Source organism: Echeneis naucrates, chromosome 22 (genome assembly GCF_900963305.1).
Source record: "Echeneis naucrates chromosome 22, fEcheNa1.1, whole genome shotgun sequence".
Classification (NCBI taxonomy): domain Eukaryota; kingdom Metazoa; phylum Chordata; class Actinopteri; order Carangiformes; family Echeneidae; genus Echeneis; species Echeneis naucrates.
In genome coordinates, this window is record NC_042532.1 from 8,820,032 (window position 1) to 8,844,600 (window position 24,569).

The 24,569-nt window shown below is 41.1% G+C and overlaps 3 protein-coding genes across 4 annotated transcripts; 2 read left to right on the plus strand and 1 right to left on the minus strand.

Moving 5' to 3' along the window:
• The first annotated feature begins 136 nt into the window (after positions 1-136).
• klhl28 (kelch like family member 28) lies at positions 137-7,862 on the plus strand. The gene is made up of 6 exons (XM_029494252.1): positions 137-264; positions 1,144-1,404; positions 1,515-2,152; positions 2,327-2,770; positions 3,983-4,191; positions 4,326-7,862. Exons 2-6 carry the CDS (start codon positions 1,144-1,146, stop codon positions 4,487-4,489), a joined length of 1,716 nt encoding a protein of 571 aa, XP_029350112.1. The 5' UTR covers positions 137-264; the 3' UTR covers positions 4,490-7,862.
• dorip1 (dopamine receptor interacting protein 1) lies at positions 7,499-11,065 on the minus strand. The gene is made up of 5 exons (XM_029494270.1): positions 10,803-11,065; positions 10,009-10,533; positions 9,589-9,678; positions 9,377-9,511; positions 7,499-8,831 (listed from the first exon to the last, which is right to left on the minus strand). Exons 1-5 carry the CDS (start codon positions 10,886-10,888, stop codon positions 8,648-8,650), a joined length of 1,020 nt encoding a protein of 339 aa, XP_029350130.1. The 5' UTR covers positions 10,889-11,065; the 3' UTR covers positions 7,499-8,647.
• Positions 11,066-11,216: 151 nt separating this feature from the next.
• Positions 11,217-22,012, plus strand: LOC115036116 (C-1-tetrahydrofolate synthase, cytoplasmic-like). 2 transcript variants are annotated; one of them, XM_029494251.1, is made up of 28 exons: positions 11,217-11,512; positions 13,436-13,520; positions 13,614-13,673; positions 13,823-13,876; positions 13,979-14,115; positions 14,232-14,332; positions 14,789-14,925; positions 15,135-15,246; positions 15,364-15,491; positions 15,732-15,829; positions 16,012-16,185; positions 16,407-16,543; positions 16,636-16,682; positions 16,774-16,881; positions 16,975-17,049; positions 17,124-17,226; positions 17,359-17,435; positions 17,573-17,713; positions 17,803-17,871; positions 18,112-18,223; positions 18,424-18,563; positions 18,802-18,843; positions 19,012-19,112; positions 19,752-19,929; positions 20,135-20,242; positions 20,369-20,521; positions 21,064-21,170; positions 21,267-22,012. In XM_029494251.1, the coding sequence occupies exons 1-27, from the start codon at positions 11,475-11,477 to the stop codon at positions 21,151-21,153; spliced, it is 2,805 nt and encodes a 934-aa protein (XP_029350111.1). In that variant the 5' UTR covers positions 11,217-11,474; the 3' UTR covers positions 21,154-21,170; positions 21,267-22,012. The 2 variants fall into 2 exon arrangements, with proteins under 2 accessions (XP_029350111.1, XP_029350110.1); XM_029494250.1 differs by having other exon boundaries at positions 11,218-11,512; positions 21,064-22,012.
• Positions 22,013-24,569: the final 2,557 nt, after the last annotated feature.

The window sequence follows — 24,569 nt, forward strand, 5'->3', positions numbered from 1 at the left end:
TTTCCTCGCGTTAGGACACATAACACTGATTGGCTTGTTGCTGGCTTGCATGGAGGCTGTTTTATTTTGAAAGCAGCGGAAGTGTGCGTGCAGGCTGATAGCTGGCTGCTATAAGAGCTCCTCGGCAGCTCTCGGCTCGGTTGGCAGTGGGTTGTTTTCCTGATAGCCGCCCGGGGTCCTCACTCGTCGCCCGCCGAAGTGAGCTACTGCAAAATCTGTCAGCGTCGTTATATAGCGGCAGACCAGACGGATTACACATTACAGGTTTGTTTATCTCGGTCTGCCGATAAGGAAACGTCACCTGGCAGCTAGCTGTAACGTCACGTTTTGTATCTGTCAGCCATGTTACTGTATATCAATCAATGATGCAGTTAGCCACAGTAACCGTGTTTATTTTTAGCAGCTAACCTGCGCTGACTGCAGTGCAATGGAAAAGCGGGGTATTGGCACTGTGTATTTGCTGGGGCTGAACATTGGTGACACTACGATGGTGACAGGGTTGTTGATGTAATTGTCAATTGTGTTTCCGTGGACATATGTGTCCGCACAAGCCAAGCTGTTGGAGATTTTTAAAGTGTGTTAGCGCATAAGCTGTCTGCTGATGGAAAGCTAAGGTCTGCTAGCGAGTTTTGATCTGAACATGTTCTCCGTTTAGAAATCAAACCAAGGCCCCAGTCAGCAAACTAAGGTTTAAAGTAATTGTGACTGGATGTCATGAAGCACAAATGCAGAACAGCGTCAAGGTTTAGAGTTAACCGGGAAAATATATGATTTCTAGCCAATGCAGCTGGTTAACCTTAAGCATACTTAGCGTTGGATTAAGGAGATCATGTTTTTTTTTTCTCTCGCCCCGTTGAGTGCTTGCAGAGCGGGTTGTAATGACTGCTGTGTTACTTCAAAACATCCCTGAAAGCATCATAGGTTCAGATATGTGTCCGCCGTGCGCTGTATTTACGTCACATTGCACGGGCCTACGTGTAATTGACTATTCTGGCTGTAGTCTCGTGGACAGGATGGCAACTGGTTCATTTCTGGATGTTACAGTGTTTCCATTGGCTGGCAATCACGTCAGTTATTAATCAGAAGATCAGGCTTATCCTTTGCACATTGCCATTGCTCTGAGTTGTGGCTCTCTGCTCTCAGATGGACCAGCAGGACCAGTCCTATATGTTTGCCAGTCTAACACGGCCTCACTCAGAACAGCTGCTGCAAGGCCTCCAGCTCTTGCGGCAGGATCGTGAACTATGTGACATTGTCCTGCGTGTGGGTGATGCCAAGATTCATGCCCACAAAGTAGTGCTGGCCAGCATCAGCCCCTACTTCAAGGCCATGTTCACGGGTAACCTGTCGGAAAAGGAGACCTCTGAGGTGGAGTTCCAGTGTATTGATGAGACTGCCCTGCAGGTATGTATAGAGCCAGCGGACATTGACCACGCTGATTAACTGCAGAAACATGTCTTTTTTTTGTTTTGTTTTTTTTTGTTGATGTCATATGTTTTTCCTCACTCTTCCAGGCCATCGTTGAGTATGCCTACACTGGCACGGTGTTTATCTCCCAGGAAACAGTGGAATCTCTGTTACCAGCTGCCAACTTACTCCAGGTTAAGCTAGTACTTAAGGAGTGCTGCTCCTTCTTAGAAAGTCAGCTGGATGCGGGGAACTGTATAGGCATCTCACGCTTTGCAGAGACATATGGTTGCCATGATCTGTGCCTGGCAGCAACCAAGTTCATCTGTGAGAACTTCGAGGAAGTTTGTCAGACAGAGGAGTTTTTTGAACTGACAAGGGCTGAGTTGGATGAAATTGTATCTAATGACTGCCTTAAAGTGGTCACAGAGGAGACTGTGTTTTATGCCCTGGAATCGTGGATCAAATATGATGTAACTGAGAGACAGCAACATCTAGCTCAGCTGCTTCACTGTGTTCGCCTTCCTCTGCTCAGCGTAAAATTCCTCACTCGCCTATATGAAGCCAACCACCTTATACGAGATGACCATGCATGCAAGCACCTGCTCAATGAGGCCCTGAAATATCATTTTATGCCTGAGCACCGACTTTCCTATCAGACTGTGTTGTCGGCACGACCCAGGTGTGCTCCGAAGGTGCTGCTTGCAGTTGGCGGCAAGGCTGGACTGTTTGCCACTTTAGAAAGGTAATAATAAAAATCGCCACAATGTCATTATAAACTCTATTGAAAAGGTAACTTACCACATTTCTGTGTTGTTAATTCCTTTTACAAGTTTTATGCTTGATTAAAAAAAAAAAAAAAAAAAAAAAAAAAAAAAAAAAACCTTCTAATTTGACAAACTCTTCCCTTCCCTTGCAGCATGGAAATGTATTTCCCTCAGACTGATTCATGGATAGGACTAGCACCCCTCAGTGTGCCACGTTATGAATTTGGTCTAGCAGTGCTGGACCACAAGGTGTACGTGGTGGGAGGCATTGCCACACACATGAGACAAGGCATTAGCTATCGGAGACATGAGAACACAGTGGAGAGCTGGGACCCTGAAAGCAACACCTGGTCCTCGGTGGAGCGGATGGCGGAATGCCGCAGCACTCTCGGAGTGGTAGTCCTGGCTGGAGAGCTCTATGCCCTGGGGGGCTACGATGGCCAGTATTACCTCCAGTCAGTGGAGAAATATGTCCCCAAGTTGAAGGAGTGGCAACCAGTGGCACCCATGACAAAGTCCCGCAGCTGCTTTGCCACTGCTGTGTTGGATGGCATGGTGTATGCTATCGGAGGCTATGGCCCAGCCCACATGAACAGGTACTATCAGTGAGAATCCTAATCATATGTGACACATTTTCCAGAATATTAGAGTTTAATGAAAACTTGTGGTAATGTGCCAAAACCCTTTATCTATGTTTTTAAATTGTGAATAACAAAATAATGCATCATGCATGTCTGTAGAATTTTGATTGCAGTAACTTGAATGTGTTGGTTACATGATGTCTGATTACAGTTTGTTGCTCAGGATAGTATTAATTCATGAACAAGGGTGAAAATTATTCATTCTGCAGCATTTTAAATTATTTCCATGATGACACATTTCTTTTCCTTAAAATTAACTGAATTTTCTGTATATAGTGTGAAGACTATAGAAATCCACATGAGATGAAGACATATAGTTAACCTTTCTTTGTCCTTGCAAAGGACCTTTGACATCAGTAATGTAAGGTCATGGTGCTTTTCCACACCTTTTTTTTTAAGTAGTCTTTTGATCCCAGCAAAAAGCGTATAGTTCATTTCAGACCTCCTAACCTGCTTTTCTCTCTCAAGGTCTTGTTAGCTATTTAAGAGAACTGGCAATCAAGTGAAGGATGTCAAGTGTTTCTGAGAAAATAGCCAGGAACCTGTTAATGAGTGAAGAGGAGTCAGAGGAGAAGTGGTTGCTGAAGTTTCGTTGAGGGGGTGCCTGGCTGTTTGCTGCTAGTTAGACCTCTGTTGTTGCCGTGGATCTCTAGAGAGCACTGTCTCTGTTGCTTGTTTCCTTGACTCCCAAATCCCCCCAGGAGAATGTGTTTGGACAAAGAATCTCTGGGGACTATTTTTTTTCCTACCCCTAGTGTCCTTGCACACTGCAAAACAACAATCCTAGATTGCAGAGGCTTCAGTGACACTCTAATCAAACTATATAATTCAGCACTTGTGTGTGTCTGTCATTCTTAACAGCTTGAAGCTGGATATTTGTTGAGGAATTAGAGGGAGCTGTGAAATGTATACATTTCACATGTAGAGCAACACTTCATTTCATTATCAGTTTATCTGAAGTTATGTTAATTATTGAATTGCCAGTTTTATGTTGTAATGAAGCTCTCGGACATAAAAATGATTACTATATAGCTTCCCAGACCTTAGAGGTGGTTCCAGAAAATTGTTGCCTCTGTCTGTGAGTGATATTGATCATTTGGTTGATCTGACCCTAACCCTCAACCATTGATCACTTTCTGTTCATGTTTCTATGTCTATTTTGCACAGCGTGGAGCGGTACGACCCCAGCAAGGATGCCTGGGAAATGGTTGCTTCCATGGCAGATAAGAGGATCAACTTCGGAGTGGGAGTCATGCTCGGCTTTATATTTGTAGTGGGTGGACACAACGGGGTGTCCCACCTGTCCAGCATTGAGAGGTATGATCCACAACAGAATCAATGGACAGCCTGTCGACCAATGAATGAGCCACGCACAGGTGAGTTTGTCAATCTTGCATGATATTACCTGCCTTGTTGGTAATATTTTTATATAATATGATAATTGCATCCATGAAATGGTTAGTAATGCCTGCAACTGGCCGTATGTGACTGTAATGCAATTTCTCTGCAGGCGTGGGCTCGGCCATTATAGACAACTACCTCTATGTGGTGGGAGGGCACTCTGGGTCATCCTACCTGAACACTGTCCAGCGCTATGATCCCATCTCAGACAGCTGGTTGGACTCAAGTGGCATGATGTATTGCCGTTGTAACTTTGGTCTTACTGCTCTTTGACCCATGGCCACTCCAGCAAGGACCCAATAAGAGAACTTAGACACAAAAACTTTTCTTTTTTGTTGTCTCCTCGTCCTTCCCCACATTCATCCTCCAGGATCAGAGGAGCGCTGCTCACCAATGGGAACACCACAAGAGGGAGAGCCTGCTGGGTGAAGGGATGTGCTGGGCTCGCTGGCTGCCCAGAGCAGGCCAGCCAGTGAGATAAAGAGCTGCAAACTTGTCTGGATTAGACAAGAGATGATTGGACGGCTGTTATTACAGGAACAAGGAGATGACCGCTCTACTGCTGCTGGACCACAATGAGGACTCAGAGCCATTTCCCAAAGGCTTGTGGGAGAAAAAAAGTCAGTTTGTTTCAAAATTCTCATCAGCAGACATTTTTATGTTTTCTTTCATGGCATTAATTATGTTAAGCACTTAAATCTTTAGTTTTTCTCTTTCTTTTTTTTTTCCTGCTGCAACCGAAACCATGTGTTCAAAATTTCGAAGGACACTGCTGTTTGCTTGTGTATTTATATGAATATGTGGTTGTTGACCATGTAGTATGTCTGTCTGTGTGTATGCTCAAGTGGTACATGCATGTCAGATAGGATTGTTTGTTTGGTTACGTGTTTGTGTGCAGAAATGATGCTCTGCATCGGCGATACAGGAGTTCTGCATCAAAATCAGTTCTTCACAAAACAGAGAAAAGTTGGATTCTTTATATATATATATTTTTTTTTTTTTTTTCAAAAAGGGCTGCCTTTTTCTCTATTGTAAATGGTCTAGATGGAATATATAGAAATGAAATAGTGCATTGCCTGTAAATGTTTTCCGCACTGGGTCACTAGTATGCCTGCCCGTGTGTGCGTGTGTGTGTGGTTCAGTACCAACGGTCAATGTAGAGATGAATGATGGGTTCTCCTGAGACCGTCTCTCCTTCATCCTTAAAAACCCCCATGTTCTAGCTTCTGTTACATCATTTGCAGGTCAGGTCATGCTCTTGCTACTTTTCATAATAGTTGAAATCAACCTTGGCCCTCTTTTCACACATTTGTCTGTGCACAAAACCAACTGGTGCTATATTTAGGATTCAGGATTCAGCTGTTTGTCTGTGTTGCCTCACAAAATTAGGTCAACCTCTGTTCAGCCATATTAGCAAATGAGATGTTCCATCATATGGTGTTATCTGCATTTAAACACATAAAATCTAAATAGGCCCCCAACAATGCAATAAAATAAACACTTACTCCAAGGGAGGTCTGTGGTTAGTCAACCACAAACTAAAACTATGAAATCCTTGGCAATATGATTTGTTTCTAAGTTCTTTAGAAAATATTTTTCGCCCAATTTACCCTAATGCAAATATGAACATGCTTTGCCATTGTCTCAATACCTGTTTCCAGTACAAGGCCAGGCTCTTAGCTACAAACAAGATTTCTCTCCCCACCCGCCCCCAACCATGTTATCTTCATGTGGCCAAGGTCTGTTTGCAAACTCAGGTTTGAGGTAATTTGGTCACAGCATCAAGTCAAGTGCCAAAACATGGACTTTTTTTTTTTTTTTTTTTTTTAAGCACTAGAAACTGCATTCTTTGTGTGCCACAACTGAAACACTTTTTTCTTGTCCTTATTGCTAATGTATTAGCATTATATTCTTCCATACACTCAAGTGGAGATGGATGATGAAACACCAAGGGCTGTGCTAGCCAACTCAGGCCAACTGGTCACTGTCAGCAGTCCTGTATCCTCAGAGAGAGCAGACCAGCAGACTCTTGAGTGCTCCCCTGGGTATGTGTTTGACCCCAGGCTGACAGACAGTCCACACTTTGCAGACTTGGACTTGACTGACAGACAGCTCAAGCATTGAACAGCACAGGACTAGGAAAAGGCAAGGTGTGGTGTGTGCTGTTGAGTCACTGTTCATGTTCAAGTCTAGTTTGAGTTGCTTTGTGCACAGATGTTTTGCACAGATGTGGAAACTTTAACCAGGCTCTGCATTGCACTTACCAAACAATTTGATACATATTGTAATTTGTACATATGTTTTAATTAAGGGTAATGGCATTTAGATAATGCAATAAGACTTCTGTTCCCTGTGTGGGTGAATTGTGTCTAGTGTTTGTGTCTTTAAAAAGCCAAGGCATTTCATATTGCTGTAACAGAACCCCACATGGCATGTCTTTTGAATCACAGTGTTGGCTGGTAATGTGGACGTCTAATGAAACATCAAGTGGTACCACTGACTTCACCTCATCCTACCACACATCTTGTGTTGTCATTTGGTTGTGCATGCTGGTTCATTTCTACCAAACGTTCACCGGCCAAGCAGATTCTAATAGATAGCGCACAAGTTTATTCATCACCAGCTAAAATGATTCATACACCTTTAAAAAATATTCAACCATTTTTATTTTTTTTTTAACCACATAAACATTTTGTAAACACTAAACTGGACATGCGCTTTTCCACTTTGCTTTTATACTCTTAACCTGGTGTGCTAGATCACAGGTTTAATGACATCTGTCTGGCATATGAGTCAGGGTGTCAGTGGTGAAACTTGTAATTTCTTTCTGATTGCTTGCATCACCATATAGAGTACTTTCCCTTTGTAACACATTGGCACCCCAAACTGCATTCATTCAAATGTCATTTAATCTTAGAAAGATGTGAATAAGTTTTTTTGCATTTATAATCTGTACTGTTTGTTTTGTAACCTGGTTTCTGTCTATTGTAAAAGATTATGTCACTTTAATGAAGCCACAGCACAAATCACGCAGGCGTAATTATGTGCTGCTGCCATCATTCATCATCAGCATCCATGTTATGTATAATGTCATGATTTCTAATGTGTATACTAACTAAACTGAGTTTTGGAGAGGCTCATGAAAATCTGCAAACGTGAATCTGCAAAAGGAAACGATGTTAAAACTGAGTTTGTACACATTTTTATTATAGCCTAACCAATGTCATGTTTCTGCCACCAATCTCACCCAAGTGCTTGTTCAAAGAGAGCAGATGGACAACTAACACCTGGTCTACAAGGGCCTGCCACTCTCATGTTTGTGTCTGAAAGAAAAACCTTTTGAAACTGATGTCAATGTTAGCCAAATGACCACTCTGCTTCTTTTACATTTCTCATTGTGTGTCTGGAGTAAGGTGATGATCTCAAATTTTATATCCTGTGGATTAATACTGGAAGTACAAGATAACGTTAGGTGTAGAAACAGTAGCTTTTCACATTTGATCATGTTTTGATTGAAGACATTTTACATACATTTTAGTCTGTCTGTGTGGTGCAATTGTACCCAGTTGAAAATAAATGCCTGCCTTAAATGGTAGTGTTTTTATGTGGCTCGTTATATCCATGTGTTCTATTCATATATGCAACAAAATAAACCAATACACGTATGTGGAAAAAATATTTGTATTTGCACTGGATAGAAAAACAGCAATTGAAAACTAACCTTGATCAAAGGTTGATGCTCAAAAGGATCCACTTTCTCAAATTTCCTTGGCTGAGGCACAGTGTGACAACAGTAATTTATGAAAATGTAAGTATTTTCTATTTGCTGCAGTATGTGCTTTGATACCGTTAAAATTTTTAATTTCTATTGATCAATTTATGAACATGCTGCCAGCTTAGTGGCTTGGAAGCAAAAAAAGATTATATTTAAAACTTCAATGTTTATATGAAGGAAGTATTTGGGTTTTAACATCACTCATTTGTCCATTTTAAGAAATAACAAGTTGACCTGAAATGGTTTGATTGTTTCTGACCCTCAGACCACAATGTAAATAGAAAAAAGCACCGATTCATTTTGAAGAAAGGGCTGATATGCATAAATGTGAAGATATACAAATACAGTCAATCAAAAAAAAAAAAAAAAAACACCCTCAAAGTGTAATCACCCAGAACTATTATAGTCCATTATATTCTTGGATTCCAAGCATTCCAAAAAAGAAGTTATTTTCATTTTGCACAGTAAGCTCTCGGTAAGCATTTAAGTAAAATGGAGCATGTGTCATTCAGCTATCAGAGGAAGAAAATGCTGACAGAAATGTATAGCATGTAATGTTAATGTTGGTGGCCGAATAATTAGAGGCAGGGGAGATGATTACTTTCTCTTGTGCTTGCTGCGACTCCTGCTCATCATATGTATGTCTACTTGGCACCTCACTTTTCAGAGGCGCGGATGTAGACTAGAGAGGACAGCAGAAGGAGCTCCGGTGGCTTGTGTAAAAGGATCAGGTTGTCACTCCTCAACCCGTCGTAGTGCATCCAGCAGCCATCTATCTGGAAAGCTGCAGAATAGTGATGTTCTTCTTTGTTGAACAGTGTGGCACCTTCTAGTAAGTATCTGTGAGAAGAAAAACAGATTTTGAGTGTTTTTATACGGCCCAAAAAATTATTCTGAATAATGGGGAAAACAACACAATCTTCTCCTTCATCCAGGAGTTCAAAGGCAGAAATTGAAAACCTATATGGCATAAAAAAACTTAAAACTGACAGATGGGGATTTAATGATGGCAACATGGTAGATGACTGGTAATCAGTAATGGAATCAATATATTTTTTTTTTATTTAAGGTTATTTTTCATTTATTGAGAGCTTTATTTAGCCAGTTAAGAAACGTAGAATTCTGAATTCCTGATGCACAGAATAGTGTTGCAGTTCAACTTAACAACACAAAAATATTTTAATCTAATGATCATCAATTGTTGCAATTTTCCCTCATTTTATTTCTCTTTAATTTGTTTACCATTTCTCTTGCCTATATGCAGGAAATAAACTTCTCATGATACTGTAGGACATAGTCACAATTTGGTGGCTTGCACCACACTGTGGTCAAAGCATGCTACTGTTCACCAAGCCAGTGGAAGCACACAAATGAAAGTTTAATACCGGCGCTGACAGAGAGCCAGGTGGTAAGGAACATATGACAGCTCCTCTGATTTCCACTGCTGCATGTTGAGAATGACAAACGGTGGGGGTCCATGACAGAAAACCCTCTGAGAGAACTCCCTGAGACCATCACACCTGTTACAAAACACAAGATTTAGATTTGAAAGAAGGTGGAATAAGGCCAAATTTGAACGAGAAACATCTTCTCTTACCCCAGCTCTGAGCAGAGTAGGAGCTTGGGGCAGAAGAACTGGTCCACAGCCGACTGAATGGGGTCTCTGTGAGGAAGCTCATGAGGAGGGCTGGTGAAAAAAAAAAAGGGAGTAAAATCTTGAGAAATCAAAATGTATTAATCAACACTACATTTATTCCAGATAAAAAAATGAGAGAATAGGAATCACCTCTTTTAAAGACAATTACAGGGAGATTGAACAGCAGGGAATTCAGGAGCAGATTAAAGGTTAGTGTGTCAACTTACAGCAGACCAACCCTGTGCTGTGTGTAATATTTACAACTGTGCTCGGGACAGGTTGTGCTACAGCACACATATACTCTCTATATATGCTATAAAAATCTACAGGGAACAGTTCCCATTGTGGCATCAGATATTCTACTGCCTGTGTGCACTCTACCTGATGATGATTGTGGTTTTGATGAAATCCTGGAATCGGCCTGGACAGCTCCAGTTGGTGCACAGACTCTCCTGCATGGTGGACATGAGGTTCTCCAGGTTCTTCGTGAAGTTCTCATGCTCATTACCAAACAGGTCGATCTCCAGGGCTGTCTGGTGGATCTCTGAGCGGTACTGTCTCTTAGACATCCTGTCCCAAATCCACAGCATCTTCACAGTGGTGTAATCGCAGGAGTCCATCAGGTAGAGGAAATACTCCACGAACTGTTTCCCCAGGAAGACAGCCAGCTCCCCGGGAAAGCCCTGGTTGTCCCGCAGGATCACATACAGGATCATGAGGAAACCATCAATGGTGCAGGTGTTTTTGAGGTTGATTTTGACGTACAGGGGTGTGCAGGATATGGCTTTTCGTCCAGCCTTGATGGTGAAGACGCCACCCCACGGGAGCACAGGCCTCCAGAAGGAGCGGTCCTCCTCGTCATTGTTGTTGATTGAAGCACGGATTTCCTCAAACAGCGTCTTAGACCTAAAATAACGATACGAATGCGAGTGAAGACACGTGTAAACAGACGGAGGGGAGGGGGCGGGATGCGGGGGACACTTAGTTTGCAGGAGCAGTGAATTTGGGCTGAAACCATCTGACAAATGTAAACACAAAGACAGTACAGTCAGCAAAAAGGAAGCCTTAGCATTGAGTACCAAAACAAAGAAGGCGACGCGGAGTTCACTCAGTCTGACCAGGCAAAGCCCCGCACAGCAAATGGTTTAACTAAAATACAACTGTTTCCCACTCACCTTTCGAAATGGAGATTAATGTCGTTGTTGGAGAGTCGTGTTTGGAGGTGTGTGCTGCCGTTCAATACACAGAATCGACTCTCCATAGCTCTGCGCGTCTCTTCATGTCTTACATTGCATTAAAAGCCGGATGCGTGATTCTAGTGTTTTCTAAGACTTCCCAATGGCCCTCCTGCAGCACCTTCGCGGGGAGTCATCGAGTCGAGCCCGTAATCGTGATCATTGTTGTGGTTTTTCTTATTGACGGCTTGTCGGAGGGGTGTGTAAACACACTGCTGCCCTCTGCCGAGGCCTGACGCAATTACGTCCACTCAGCCCCCCGCCCATTCTTCTTCTTCCCCTCTCTGGGTGTCGCACTCGTACCAGGAACCTCATTGGTCGACTCCTTCTTCGTAGCGTGTCATGGCAGGCGTGCGATCGGCTCACGGAGTTGGTTTGTGCGCCGGCGCTACGTTTTACGTCGGACGGTATTCCTGAAGGGGAGTGGGCAGATTTTCAGCGGCAGGGCAGCGGCAGTGGGTCCAGGCTGCGCAGCCGCACTGTTCCTACCCCTCCATGGCCCCCAAGCCTTCAGACTGAAGTTAAGGTTTTTGGGAGGTCTCTCCTCCGTCCTCTTCCTGTCAGACACGGGAGACACCAGCAGCTCAACGCGAAGACTTCCAGGGCCGAGACATGTCCGCTCAAATCATAAGTGGGAAAGAGGTTTCTGCGTAAGTATCCAAAATTACGCGGGATGTTTGCGCGCGCACAACAGTGAAAGCATTAAGGAAGCATGTGTCTGCGCAGAAGCTCACTAACTAACCAGACACACTAGTTACATTAAATTAACAGCTAAACAATTGCGCTAGATGAGCTGTCAAAAACTTTTTTTCCCCCCCGAAAAGGTGGCAGAACATTTTTTTTTTTAAATCCAAATTTAGTTTGAATTGGCTGTACACGGTGTTTGGCCTAGTTCTGGCCTAAGTTTCCTGCTGTGAAATCGGAATTGACTTTAGTTCACCCTAAAGCTGTTGACAGAGATTTGGGATTGCCAAAATTAGAATTTGGCTGGAATTAATAAAGGGTGTACTTTAAAACATTTGAATGAATGTAACCCTGCGGTATGATGTAAGAAGCTGAGAGGGTGATCTTTGCTCTGTTTGTCTAGCGTTACACAAACTCCCAGAATCTCTACAAACTTTTAATCTAGCAATTTCACACACTCAGCAGAACATCTCCATATGTTTTCCAAAAATGTGTAAATTCACTTGAATAAGAAACAAATTGACCTGTTCCCCAGAGAAATGCAGGATATTTTATTTGCATGTGCCTGTCACAAGACATGACAGCCTGCACGCTGTTACTGTAGCTGCCCCTCACGCAGCTTATTTGTTAAATGATTTTATGCAGCCTAAATTGGCTACAGCCTCTTTGCAGTTTGACAAAAGCTGACATACGATTGATTGTGCTGGACAAGTGCCTTTTACCGGCTGATACTGGCCCTTTCTTTTAGGAAATTTTGTTTTCTTTTAAAGTATTTGCTCACACAATGAGAACATCAACAATGCTGTAAATGAGTGAATGTTAGGAATGTTGATAAGCGACCAGGAATTGCTTTATCATACTGATAAGGTTTCTTATTTTTATTCAACATGCCTAGTTTAATGACGTCTGAATTTTAATTGTCATTGAATTTCTCTTTTTAAAATCTAATAAAAGCAACACCATGCAGGTCATTTGGAATATAATGGATCAGCATTTATAAATATTTCATAGCATTTTTTTTATATCATTTGCACTGTATCATCAAGTCACTGGGGTAAACATAGTACTGAAAATGAGGTGCAAGTTGCTGTCGTGCTCTAACGTTGTCGTGGACATGTAAACAATCCCACGGGGCATTTCATCATCTCTGTCAACGGAGTTAATGTGATACACAAAGGTACTCTGTTTTAATCTAAATCTATTTTGTAGGTCAAAGTTCCAATAGAGCTTCTTTGTGACTCTGCTGTCATTCTCATCTTCAGTGGATTAAATGTATAAAGCAGCTTAGTAGTGTAATTAATAGATGGTGTGCGTAGTATTCAAAAGGAAAGTGTTGAAGCAGATAATGGATTTTAAAGTAGATTTTAATTTGAGTTTTAATTCTGAAGTCCAGTTAACTTTATGTCAGTGCTGTGTGTTTTTTCTTGGCTCAGGTGGCTTTGGGCTGAGTAAAGTGATAAGTTACAACTGAGACAAAGTGCGGGAATGTTCCCCCGTCTCTCCACGATTCAATGAATCAAGATGACACAAAGCAGGAGTCTATAGCCAATCTATTGAAGTAACAATCTTCTGTCTTAGTTTTGCCATGGCTCCCTGTGGCTTTCAGAAAATAATGTGAATGAATCATGGCTATTTAATTTAGTTTTTTAAATGTAATAGTTATGATTTTGGAGATTTAAGTGATCTTGTAACATTGAACAAGAATTTTTTTAAATATATTTTACACATATATATATATATATATATATTATTTACTGGGTTTTATTTGGTGGGAATCAAGATTCAACTTTTAATGTTGAAAGTTGCTGACCTTTGGCCTAACTGTTCCTTTACAATGCTGCACAAAGATGTCTGAATGGGGTTTTTTTTGCCATTGTTTTGTATTTCAGGCAGGTGAGGGAGCGTCTAAAGAAGGATGTGGAGAAAATGAAGCTTCAGGATCCCAACTTCAGACCTGCTCTGGTGATTTTGCAGGTAAGTACATTAATACACACTACTTCATTAATTGTATGGCAGAAGGCTTGTTCCTTCATACAGGCAGGCCAAGTGATAAAATCGTGTTTGCAGGTTGGGGACCGTGAGGATTCAAATTTGTACATCACCATGAAATTGAAGGCAGCAGCAGAGGTATGTGGATTATTTTTTATGTTCATTATGTTGATGAAGACATTTACATGCAATTATTACACTATTATTCTACTATTATTCTATGTTGTAGCAGTTGATCCTAACTTTATTTTTAAACTCTTAAAAAAAAAAAAAAAAAAAAAACGCAGATTGGAATTCATGCCACACATATGACACTTCCCAAGACGGCAACAGAACAAGAGGTGAGGACTGTTTGTAAGAAGCAGTATACCTTTAACCAAACAATTAAACGCCCATCCCCTAATTTATGTTGAATTGCAGGATTAATGTCTTTCACTTTGTAGGTTCTTCACAGTATCAAAGAGGTTAACGAGAACTCATCTGTCCATGGCCTCATCGTGCAGCTGCCTTTAGACTCAATTCATAAGATCGACACAGAGAAGGTCACCAACGCTGTAGCCCCAGAGAAAGATGTAGATGGGTAAGAGTATATGTATATTAAAGGTCATTATGACATAAACTCTTAATCTCAAGCTGGATTTTGTTGCGCTGTCTCAGTAGACATTGTGAATTAGTTTATTTTTGCTTTTTTTACAGGTTGACCAGCATAAATGCAGGGAAGCTGTCTCGCGGGGACCTGGGTGACTGCTTCATCCCCGGCACACCAAATGGCTGCATGCAGTTGATCAAACAGACTGGTAAATCTAGAAACTAACATTCTAAGACAAGTCCAGCAAAGAATTGATTATCATTCATTCATCTTCTACCACTTATCTGTTTCTGGGTTGTGGGGGGGCTGGAGCCAATCCCAGCTCACATTGGGGGAGGATGGGATACACCCTGGACAGGTCACCATTCTATCACAGGGCCATCACACAGAGACAGAGAGAGACCAACAACCACTCACACTCAGACTTACGGACAATTTAGGGTCTCCAGTTAACCTATACATACATGTCTTTGGACTGTGGGAGGAAACTGAAGTACCCAGAGGAAACCCACGCAGGCACGGGGAGAACATGCAAATTCTGCACAGAAGGCCCAAGGCCCGGGAACCGACCCTGTGACTTTCTTGTTGTGGGGCAACAGCAATATCCAATATGCTGCCATGGTGCCCATAATTGATCACGAATGGATCAAATGCTTTTCTGCAGGTGTGTCTGTAGCAGGGAAGAGAGCGGTAGTGATTGGCCGTAGTAAGATTGTGGGTGCACCGATGCATGACCTGCTGCTGTGGAACCACGCGACCGTCACCACCTGCCACTCTAAAACAGCTGATCTTGCTGGAGAGGTAACAGATCAGTGATCATTCACATCATCGCCCTCGCCTCAACATCAGCTTCAAATATAATCATATTAGCCAGGAGCAGCAGTGCATCAGTTGGGATTCACAAAAAATGATATAACAGTCAGAATAATATAATGCCATTCATTGTGCACTGTTTTTTGTTGTTGTTTTTGTTTGTTTATTTATTTATTTATTTATTTGGTGGGATTCAGGTGGGAAAGGCAGATATCCTGGTTGTCGGCATTGGAAAAGCAGAGATGGTGAAAGGAGAGTGGATAAAGAAAGGAGCGGTGGTCATTGACTGCGGCATCAACCACATTCCAGGTTTGTTTCTAAGCCCCTTCGTTCAGCTGAAGTCATGACACTTGATTTAGTCTGAAGTAGAAGACATTGGTGGTACTTGCGTGGTATGCATTAAAAATTTCTCTGTGCGCCTTGCAGATGAGACTAAAGCCAGTGGAAAGCGGGTGGTGGGTGATGTGCACTATGCCTCAGCTAAGGAGCAGGCTGGCTTTATCACTCCTGTGCCTGGTGGAGTAGGACCTATGACTGTCGCCATGCTGATGGCGGTAAGGTGGAATGCAGAGTGTGAAGTCTGAAATAAAGTTCATCCAGCATTGTTTTAAAGCTGGATTTTCCTGATGGTGTCCACTGCTTTTCTATATTTTTTTTAGCAATTATTTAACCAGCCTCAAAAGTGTGACAAGCTTAAGTTATGATGATTATGTACAATCAGATGTTCGTAGACTTTATTTTCATTGGTGTGTGTGTGTGTGTGTGTGTGTGTGTGTGTGTGTGTGTGTGTGTAGAACACAGTGCTGAGTGCAAAGCGCTTCCTGGAGGAACATCAACCAGGGAAGTGGAGCATTTCATACACCCAACTAAACTTGCAGAAGCCCGTGCCAAGGTTTGTCTCCTCAACTTTCCATTGCTTTAGTCTTTTGCATTGTTAATTAGAAGAGAAGAGCTCTTTATTAAATTCAGTGCACCACAAGCAGAGAAGCTGGTAGGAAACAAATGAATCAGCTGTTTGATGTCAAATCTTTGCTCTTTCTTCTTTTTAATCCGTTGTATTTGTCGCTCCAACAGTGATATTGTCATCTCTCGCTCCTGTGTGCCCAAGCCCATTGACTGTATGGCAAGAGAGGTGGGCCTGCTTTCTGATGAGGTGGAACTCTATGGCAAAACTAAGGCCAAAGTCCAACTGAGCATCATCAAACGTCTGCAGAGTCAGCCAGATGGCAAATATGTGGTGGTTACTGGGTATGCTGTCCACACGCCACGATATAGTACTGAGACTTTCCCTGACACATACCATGTTTTCAAGATTGTTGTTTTTCTGATATTCATTGTATGAATGAAAAGAGATGAAAAGAAATTGGTGGACTTTGTACACAATAATTAACTGATAAAGGAAAGGAAAACTCTTAGTTTAAAGTTACACATTAATCTGCAACATATGCTAACAAATTTTCTCTCTGCAGTATTACACCCACGCCTCTGGGTGAAGGAAAGAGCACGACTACCATCGGCCTGGTGCAAGCCCTGGGAGCCCACATGAACCTCAATGTGTTTGCATGTGTTCGACAACCTTCTCAGGGACCCACCTTTGGCATTAAAGGTGAGCGTATGCTTGGCAAGGTTAACGCTGAAACATATATTTTGATGTCTCAGACTTGGTCATATATCTGTAATTTTGTCTTCTGTCAACAGGTGGTGCAGCTGGGGGTGGTTATTCTCAAGTCATTCCAATGGAAGAGGTATGGCCCTTAAGTTTAAAGTTCAAAACTATGCTGATTTTGTACCGATTTATATACTGAAAGATCTAAATAATTAATCTGTTCATTTTAGTTTAATCTGCATCTCACCGGCGACATTCATGCCATCACAGCTGCCAACAACTTGGTGGCCGCTGCCATCGATGCTCGGATGTTCCATGAGTCCACACAAACTGACAAGGTTTGTTCACCCTTTATTAAGTTTTTCTTATTTGAAAAAAATACACAAATTGACGAGTGAATCAGTAGATTTGAACTGTCTTTCTCTCTGTAGGCTTTATATAACCGCTTGGTCCCACTCAGTGGTGGACAGAGAAAATTCTCCCCCATCCAGATCAACAGACTGAAAGTAAGTGATGGCACACAGAGACGTTACAGTTTTTCACTGTCCATGGTAAAGCATGCCTGTTGCTCTTCGTTTAGAGACTAGGCATAGAGAAGACTGATCCCTCCACTCTGACTGAAGAAGAGATCACCCGCTTTGCTCGTCTCAATATTGATCCAAGCTCTGTCACCTGGCAAAGAGGTATGAACATCAGAGGCATCCCTTAGTCCTTATAACTGTGTGATGGTGTCCCAGTTGGGCTGCTGTGTATTGTATGCAGCTTTATGTACACTTTTTATATAATGTTCATATGGTGTTTGTGTTTGAATTCAGTGTTGGATACTAATGATCGATTCCTAAGGAAGATCACTATTGGCCAGTCTCCAACTGAAAAAGGGTACACAAGAGAGGTAAAAATAAACAATTTTAAACAATTGGACGGCAAAGTTGAGCCTAGATAGAGCAAACAAAATAAAACACTCAAAACTACTTCACAAGTGGATTGTTGTTGATAAGATGTGTATTTATGGTGCACTTTGTCCTACAGGCCCAGTTCGACATCACAGTGGCCAGTGAAATCATGGCGGTGCTGGCTCTCACCAGCAGCCTCGAGGATATGCGTCAGCGTCTGGCTAAGATGGTTGTGGCCACCAGCTGCAGCGGACAGCCCATCACCACAGAGGACCTGGTGGGAACTCTAGAGTCTCTTTCATAAGTTGTCCTTCTATTAAATACTTGTGGAACGGGGCTCCTATAATGTACTGCTTTGCTTTACAGGGTGTGAGTGGTGCTCTAACTGTGCTGATGAAAGATGCGATAAAGCCAAACCTGATGCAGACTTTGGAGGTGGGTGAAATACAACATACACACTCACCTGTGCAAAAGATAAAGAAAACGTGTTCTACTGCACAAAATATGCATACATGCTTCAAAAGTTCTGTCTTTTTCAAGATATTGCTCAATTTGTTTGTTTGTTGGCCTTTAAGTGATTCTGTCTGTATGTTTGTTTGTTTGTTTTTTTTACTACATCTCTTGGGATTCAAAAATGGTCCTCAGTAATGAGTTTTATATCACATACATCCACAGGGAACCCCTGTGTTCGTCCATGCAGGCCCCTTTGCCAATATCGCCCATGGCAACTCCTCCATATTGGCTGATAAAATAGCTTTGAAGCTGGTTGGACCTGATGGCTTTGTGGGTAAGTGAGATGAGAAAATGACTGTATGGTGGCTGTTTTCATGAATATTCACATTTTTTTCCAGTTTTTTCTCTGAACCAAGACTACACTACTACTATTACTTCTGTGTGCCCTGTATATATGCACTGTCCAAGTGTAATAGATATATTACAGTTTTCTTCAGTGTGACTCTGTTAGCTTCTCTCAATTTTCCCCTATAGTGACTGAGGCTGGATTTGGTGCAGACATTGGCATGGAGAAATTCTTCAACATCAAGTGCCGTTACTCAGGGCTGAGGCCACATGTGGTGGTTTTGGTGGCTACTGTCCGAGCCCTGAAGATGCATGGAGGAGGACCGACAGTGAGTTTGCTTATGTTTTCCTCAGGATTCAATAACATAAATTCGTTATGGGGCTTTATTTGAAAAAGCAACCTTATTTTTTCAAATGATTTTTCATGACATTCTCATTTTGTTCATGTTATCATATTCAGAATTTCTAAACAGCATCTCGGCCTCTATCAATGACTGACAATAATGCTTATAGAAAATTTCTGGTGGAAATTATCAAAAAAAAAAATGTTAACATATTTTTGTTCAGGTCACTGCTGGGATGCCACTACCAAAGGAGTATGTGGAGGAGGTAATGAAAACTGATGTTTTCTTTATATGACGTAGTTTGAATTTGAAATGAACATTTAACACACAAAAATAAATAAATAAATAAATAAAAATATTATACGTATGAGAGAGAGAATTGTTGTCTTTAATGACATTATAATGAGCTTATTTAAAGCTTTTGTGTATCTAGAACCTTGAGCTTCTGGAGAAGGGCTGCAGCAACATGAGGAAACAGATAGAAAATGCTCAGCACTTTGGCGTGCCTGTGGTGGTGGCTGTCAATGCTTTCAAGTAAGTGATGGATGATTACATAATAGAAGAAAGAATTAAGTCTGTGGGTGTAAGTAATCTATATCACTACAGACATATGAACTAGAGAGCTTGTTATTTTATTTCAATCAAAGCTACTCCAATCAATATTTTCATTACTAAAAGATCAAATGAATATGTGTCATGTAACAGTGCCACTTACAATGACGACTCCACTGAGAATCATTGTTGACTAACTCAGAAATTTCCCCTCAACTCTAATGAGTATTTGGCCATCTTTTAGATATTTCACATCCGCTGATGAAGTCTGAACTCAGGTGAATTCATGCACATCTCCATGTATCGATGATTCCTCTGTTTTCCTCAGCCAAGCTTCAATAAATATCTTCAGTTTAAGGCATCCTGGGCTCCAGCATGCCCTCTAATCAGTTCTCTTAGCCTTGATCACCAACCCAGTAAGGTGAAACAAGTAAATTTTGTTTACAGCTTCTTTGTTCTGCCCCCCGAGTGGTGGAAAAAAAGCACATAATTTTTCTTACTTCAATTTAACTATCACATAATAAAAATTCACCTGAAACAGTAAGGTATTGTATCAAATTAGTTGATAAACAGTAATGCAAGTGATGTTGCTACATCTACCACTGCTGATCCTCCCTACAGGACAGACACTGATGCAGAGCTGGACTTGGTCTGCAGCATGGCCAAAGCTGCTGGAGCCTTCGATGCTGTGCGATGCTCCCACTGGGCCGAGGGTGGAGCTGGTGCAGTGGCCCTGGGTCAGGCTGTCCAGAGGGCCTCTGGGGCCACTAGCAACTTTAAGTTCCTGTATGACTTGGAGGTAAGGCCTCTACCCTGGAGTGCTGCAGTAGTTCTTGAATTAACAGAAAGATAGAAAGCTTGTGTATTTATTCATTTTGAATTTAAAAAAGCAAATAACATATTAGCATATTAGCTTATGCTTCTTGCTTGTGCAAGAGGCATAAGTAAGACTTGTCAACTAATGGACTACACTGATGTCCAGGTGTATCTCTCTCCCACTTTAGCTCCCTATTGCTGATAAGATTCGAATTATTGCCCAAAAGATATATGGTGCAGATGATATCGAGCTTCTCCCTGAGGCCCAACACAAGGTGGAGCTCTACACCAAACTGGTCAGTAACTATGTAGTATTTTGCTTTTGCCTTGTCTTAATTGTCAGGGTTGGTTGGTTTTAAAATTAAATGCAGACACAATAATTACGTGCTTCAAAGGGTGTTTGTCTCCTCTTGTGTCCTCAGGGATTTGACAATCTGCCAATTTGCATGGCAAAAACTCACCTATCGCTTTCACATGAAGCAGACAAGAAGGGTGTGCCCACAGGATTCATCCTGCCAATCAGAGACATTCGAGCCAGTGTGGGCGCTGGCTTTTTGTTCCCACTAGTTGGCACAGTAAGATCTCATCGCCAAAATTTAAATGTTGATTTTCCTTGCCCTGATTTTATAATAGATTTAAATCTGGGAGACATTGCAGTGTCACACTTGCTACTCTGTCTTTATGCACCATCAAATCATAGCACATGATATGCACAGCTTGAGTTGTCTTTTTTACTGTTTACTATTATACCTTAGGAGGGAAAGTCATCTGTCTGAACTGTTACATTAAAATAATGAACAAACTGCAAACCCAGACCATAATGTTGTGTAGTGTAGCAAGATGTTCAAATGATGGTGTGGAAAATGAAAGTATCATTGTGAATCTGTTCACACACACAAAAAAAAAACACATTACTGAAAATGAACGCATTACTGTGCTGTTTAATGAAGACTTAAACAACGCAGAAATGAAACGGCTACATGAATTTTTTTGAAAACTAGCATTTCCATAGATTGTGACTGTGCGTAGATGAATAATCAGATGTTGTCTTACACTGAGTTTGCTTTGGTAGCGTATGCCTTTAAAACAGCTTTCTCTGTTTCTCACCTAATCCTAGATGCCTACAATCCCTGGTCTGCCCACTAGACCCTGTTTCTATGACATTGACCTTGATCCTGAGACTGAAGAGGTCAATGGGCTCTTCTAAAACCGGACAATGAGTTGGTAATAATGCCACTTAAGACACACATGTACCAATGTCATAAAGAAGTTCACAAATGATAACTGTATATTGCCTTTTTTGTGTCCGCTCTTTTTCAGTATATAGTTGTTACTCGGTGCCACTGTCTCACTGAGCCTTAGCGAAATTTGATGTCCTAGTAACTGGAAGTGCCTCAAGGTTGTCCGCCAGTGATCTTTCTTTGTTGTTTTCCACTCAGACACTGATGTGTAAATAATTGATTTGCTCGACCCTGAAAGCAGCTGATGGGCAAAACAAGGAGCATAATTAATCGCAAATTCTCCAGAGATAGCAAATCTGCTATAGACCTTCTGAAAGTTGGCTCTGCTGTTACATGGCTGCACAAAAGCAAGTCTCACTGGCATTTTCACTTCCCAGAGCTTCAAAGGACTGCAATGAGCAGGCTCTGAAGTGCCAGTTCTAGAGAACATACTTGTGTATGTTTTGTTCAACGGCATCTACTCCAAGTAGTTGTCTTCAACAAGTCAAAAAAATCATGGCACCTAAGAGAAATGTTTGGCCTCAGCCTATCTAGGTTGTCTCTCTGTACCTATGACACAGTATAATTAATCGCTTAATTTTCTTAAAATTGTTCTTAATGTTCTTAAAGCAAACATTCAATTGGAGTCTTAGATGAACTGATTGTATTTGAATGGTCATAATGTCATAACTTAAAAATCCATGTGCTAATTACGACTAGGTTGAACACAAATGTTTAGAATACAATTATTAACTAATGACATCCCAAATCCAAATGTCTCCTGTTGGCCTGACTACTAGTTACTAATTGAAAATAAAGGCATACCCCGACACATTTATGAGATTTGAATGGTTTGTTTTACTACATTTGTCAAACCTTGTTTACCTTATTATTCTGCCACTTCCATGCTTTTTTTTTAATCTTTTAGCTATGTCCACAGAGTCTGTTTCTTTGCATGGTAATTTAACTTTTTAACTTTTTTCTTTTTTTTTTTTTGACCCATAAACAACAAATATTTTTTTCAGACTCTGCCACCCCTTTACTCCCCATATTAAAATATGAATATGAATAAATCTTTGACTATTTAGGAGTAAATGTTATAGCAGATGTTGATCATTGGCTGGAAAAAGAGTTTCTGGTTAATAGTAAAGAAGCTGAGTGTCGTAAGAGCAGCCTGTTTTGGAGCGCAAATATAAAATGAGGCATTGTGACTTTATGGAAAACAATTAGGAAAATGTAGGTAAATGCGTCTTGCGCCCTTGTGAAGATAAGTGGTATTAACAATGGATGGATGGCAGGAATATAAAAACAAATTGCACATTAAACATGTGACTTGTAATTTTAAGTTGGCATTATTATTTTTTTTTTTTTTTTAAATGGTCATAGTTGATGACGTGCTTTCTGTCATCGTTTGCTCGTAGAGGAGGGGCGGGGTCAGCAGCATGATTTTTACGTAAGGACGTAAAGGTTACATGGCGCTCCCAAAGTGTAGGTGTGTTTCTCTCTTCCGCTTTAATGCCATTAATATACTTATGTGTTAAAATTTTCTGCTTTGAAGATGCATTTGTCATAAAGTCGGTCTGCTGCTCTGAGGCCAAAGGAGCTGCCTCTGAGAGATCATTTTGGAGGTGTGCTAAGCGAGCTAATCTCTGACCACAGTCGGTCGCTAAGCTAACATGTTAGCTAAGTGTGTAGTTTGTCCAGCAACGCGCACTGAGTAAAGTCCTTATTGAATTATTTCAAGGAAACCAACAATTCCCTCCACGAGCAAGCACTTAGTTACAGAGGCAAAGAAAAACTTCAGCTGAGAGGCAGAAACCTCGGATAGAACCAGACTCGAGGTGGGGCATCTGCAGCTGCCTCGACTGGTTGGGCAGAGCGAGAGATGGAGGATCGAGCAGGAGCACAAGTGAAACATACAGGTATAAAGAGTATTTATAACTGATACTACTGAAAATACATTAGGGATGAATTAGAAGAAGAAAGTGGAGTAGAGTTAATACGTTAATGAAAGTAATAAATAAAATAGATTTTGATTTTGCTTTTTAATGTGATAGGGAAAATTAATGTCAAAGGGGGGAAATTTTTTTAATAGCATTCATCAGATTTTTTTGTTAAATGTGTTTTATTTCAGATATTTAAAATTTTCTGTATAAGCAAGCCCAACGAAAGCTGTACCCAGAATGAAAGGTATGTAAACACAAGGCACAAGGTGAATAATTTTAATTATTTAGTGTAAGTTTTAGCTTCAAAATAACTTTTTTTGGATTTCTGATTATGAATGTGAAAAGAGAATGTGTTAGTGGATTTTCAGTAAAACATTTTGCTTTTTGAAATCCCCAAGGAACACATCCTCGTTTCCTTTCATCCTGTCCTGGTCTAAATACCTCACATAGAAGCAATGCAATCCTCCTCTTTGCCAGTCTCGTGTGAAACAAACTGCTGTCTGACAATAATAGCAAAGCTGGGTCAAATATCAGTTTGCAGATGTTAAAATTTCTTGGATTGAAGACATCTTTCTTTTTTACTAGAAACTTTGCTGTGTAACTTGGGGTTTAGGACTGAGAAAATAGTAGCTGACATTGCGCTTTTCACATTGTAAGGTATTTGCCCTGGTACTCATGCTTTTCTAGGAAATGTTTCCTCAGCTTTGACTTTCTGCAATTTTTTTACTTGCTTTGTCTACATCCATGGTTGCTGTTGTTGCTGTTTTATGTCCTATTAAGCAACCAATGTGAATGCAAACACCACTCGACAACAGGCAGGAAAAGTCATTAATCTCAACTGTATCAGGTCAGTTAGTTTGTAATTGTGGCACATTAGAAAAGTATTCACTTTTCAGCTGCTATTGTACTCCAACAGGCTTATATTGAGCTACCTTCCACTGCAAGGTTTTTTAACTTTATCACACCATTCAAACTCAGCCACTTTGTTCAACATTTAGTACAATCATTTTTAGGTATTCACATGCTTTTTTTCAAGCATTTCCAGGCTAATCCTAAAATAACCAAAATATTTGCTGGTTACATGATTTGCAAAGATTTTTGCTCATTAGCACGGTTGATCTGTGGAGAATGTAAGTTATGTGGACCTTAATAAGCTGGAGTAAACTAAAAATGTTGCTGTTCAGACTGGTAATGCTCCAAGGTGGTAAATGAAGTGCAGTGACTGACTGCCAGGCTGTCTGCATGCCACTTGGCTTTGGCAGGTGTAGCTTGTTGTATATGAAGAACTGTGGGAAATTCAGCAGGCACTGCCCCCCATCCATCCCCCCATCCATCCCCCACCCTAGCCCACCTCTAGTCTTTAGGAAGCTTTTTTAGTACTCTAAACAAACTAAGTCTGGACCTGGTAATCAACAAAGCCATTGTCTTAAATGTGATGCCAGGATTTATATAGTGCC

What these genes read in the sequence shown, in the direction of transcription:
- klhl28 (XM_029494252.1), top strand. Translation starts at nt 1,144, where the DNA reads ATGGACCAGCAGGACCAGTCCTATATGTTTGCCAGTCTAACACGGCCT. An exon ending in CTGTTTGCCACTTTAGAAAG is followed by an intron (nt 2,153 to 2,326) that starts GTAATAATAAAA and finishes CTTCCCTTGCAG; the next exon opens with CATGGAAATGTATTTCCCTC. An exon ending in AATGAATGAGCCACGCACAG is followed by an intron (nt 4,192 to 4,325) that starts GTGAGTTTGTCA and finishes ATTTCTCTGCAG; the next exon opens with GCGTGGGCTCGGCCATTATA.
- dorip1 (XM_029494270.1), bottom strand. Translation starts at nt 10,888, where the DNA reads ATGGAGAGTCGATTCTGTGTATTGAACGGCAGCACACACCTCCAAACA. An exon ending in AAAACCACAATCATCATCAG is followed by an intron (nt 9,679 to 10,008) that starts GTAGAGTGCACA and finishes TTTTTTCACCAG; the next exon opens with CCCTCCTCATGAGCTTCCTC. An exon ending in CTACTCTGCTCAGAGCTGGG is followed by an intron (nt 9,512 to 9,588) that starts GTAAGAGAAGAT and finishes GTTTTGTAACAG; the next exon opens with GTGTGATGGTCTCAGGGAGT.
- LOC115036116 (XM_029494251.1), top strand. Translation starts at nt 11,475, where the DNA reads ATGTCCGCTCAAATCATAAGTGGGAAAGAGGTTTCTGC. An exon ending in AGACGGCAACAGAACAAGAG is followed by an intron (nt 13,877 to 13,978) that starts GTGAGGACTGTT and finishes TTCACTTTGTAG; the next exon opens with GTTCTTCACAGTATCAAAGA. An exon ending in TTGCAGAAGCCCGTGCCAAG is followed by an intron (nt 15,830 to 16,011) that starts GTTTGTCTCCTC and finishes TCGCTCCAACAG; the next exon opens with TGATATTGTCATCTCTCGCT.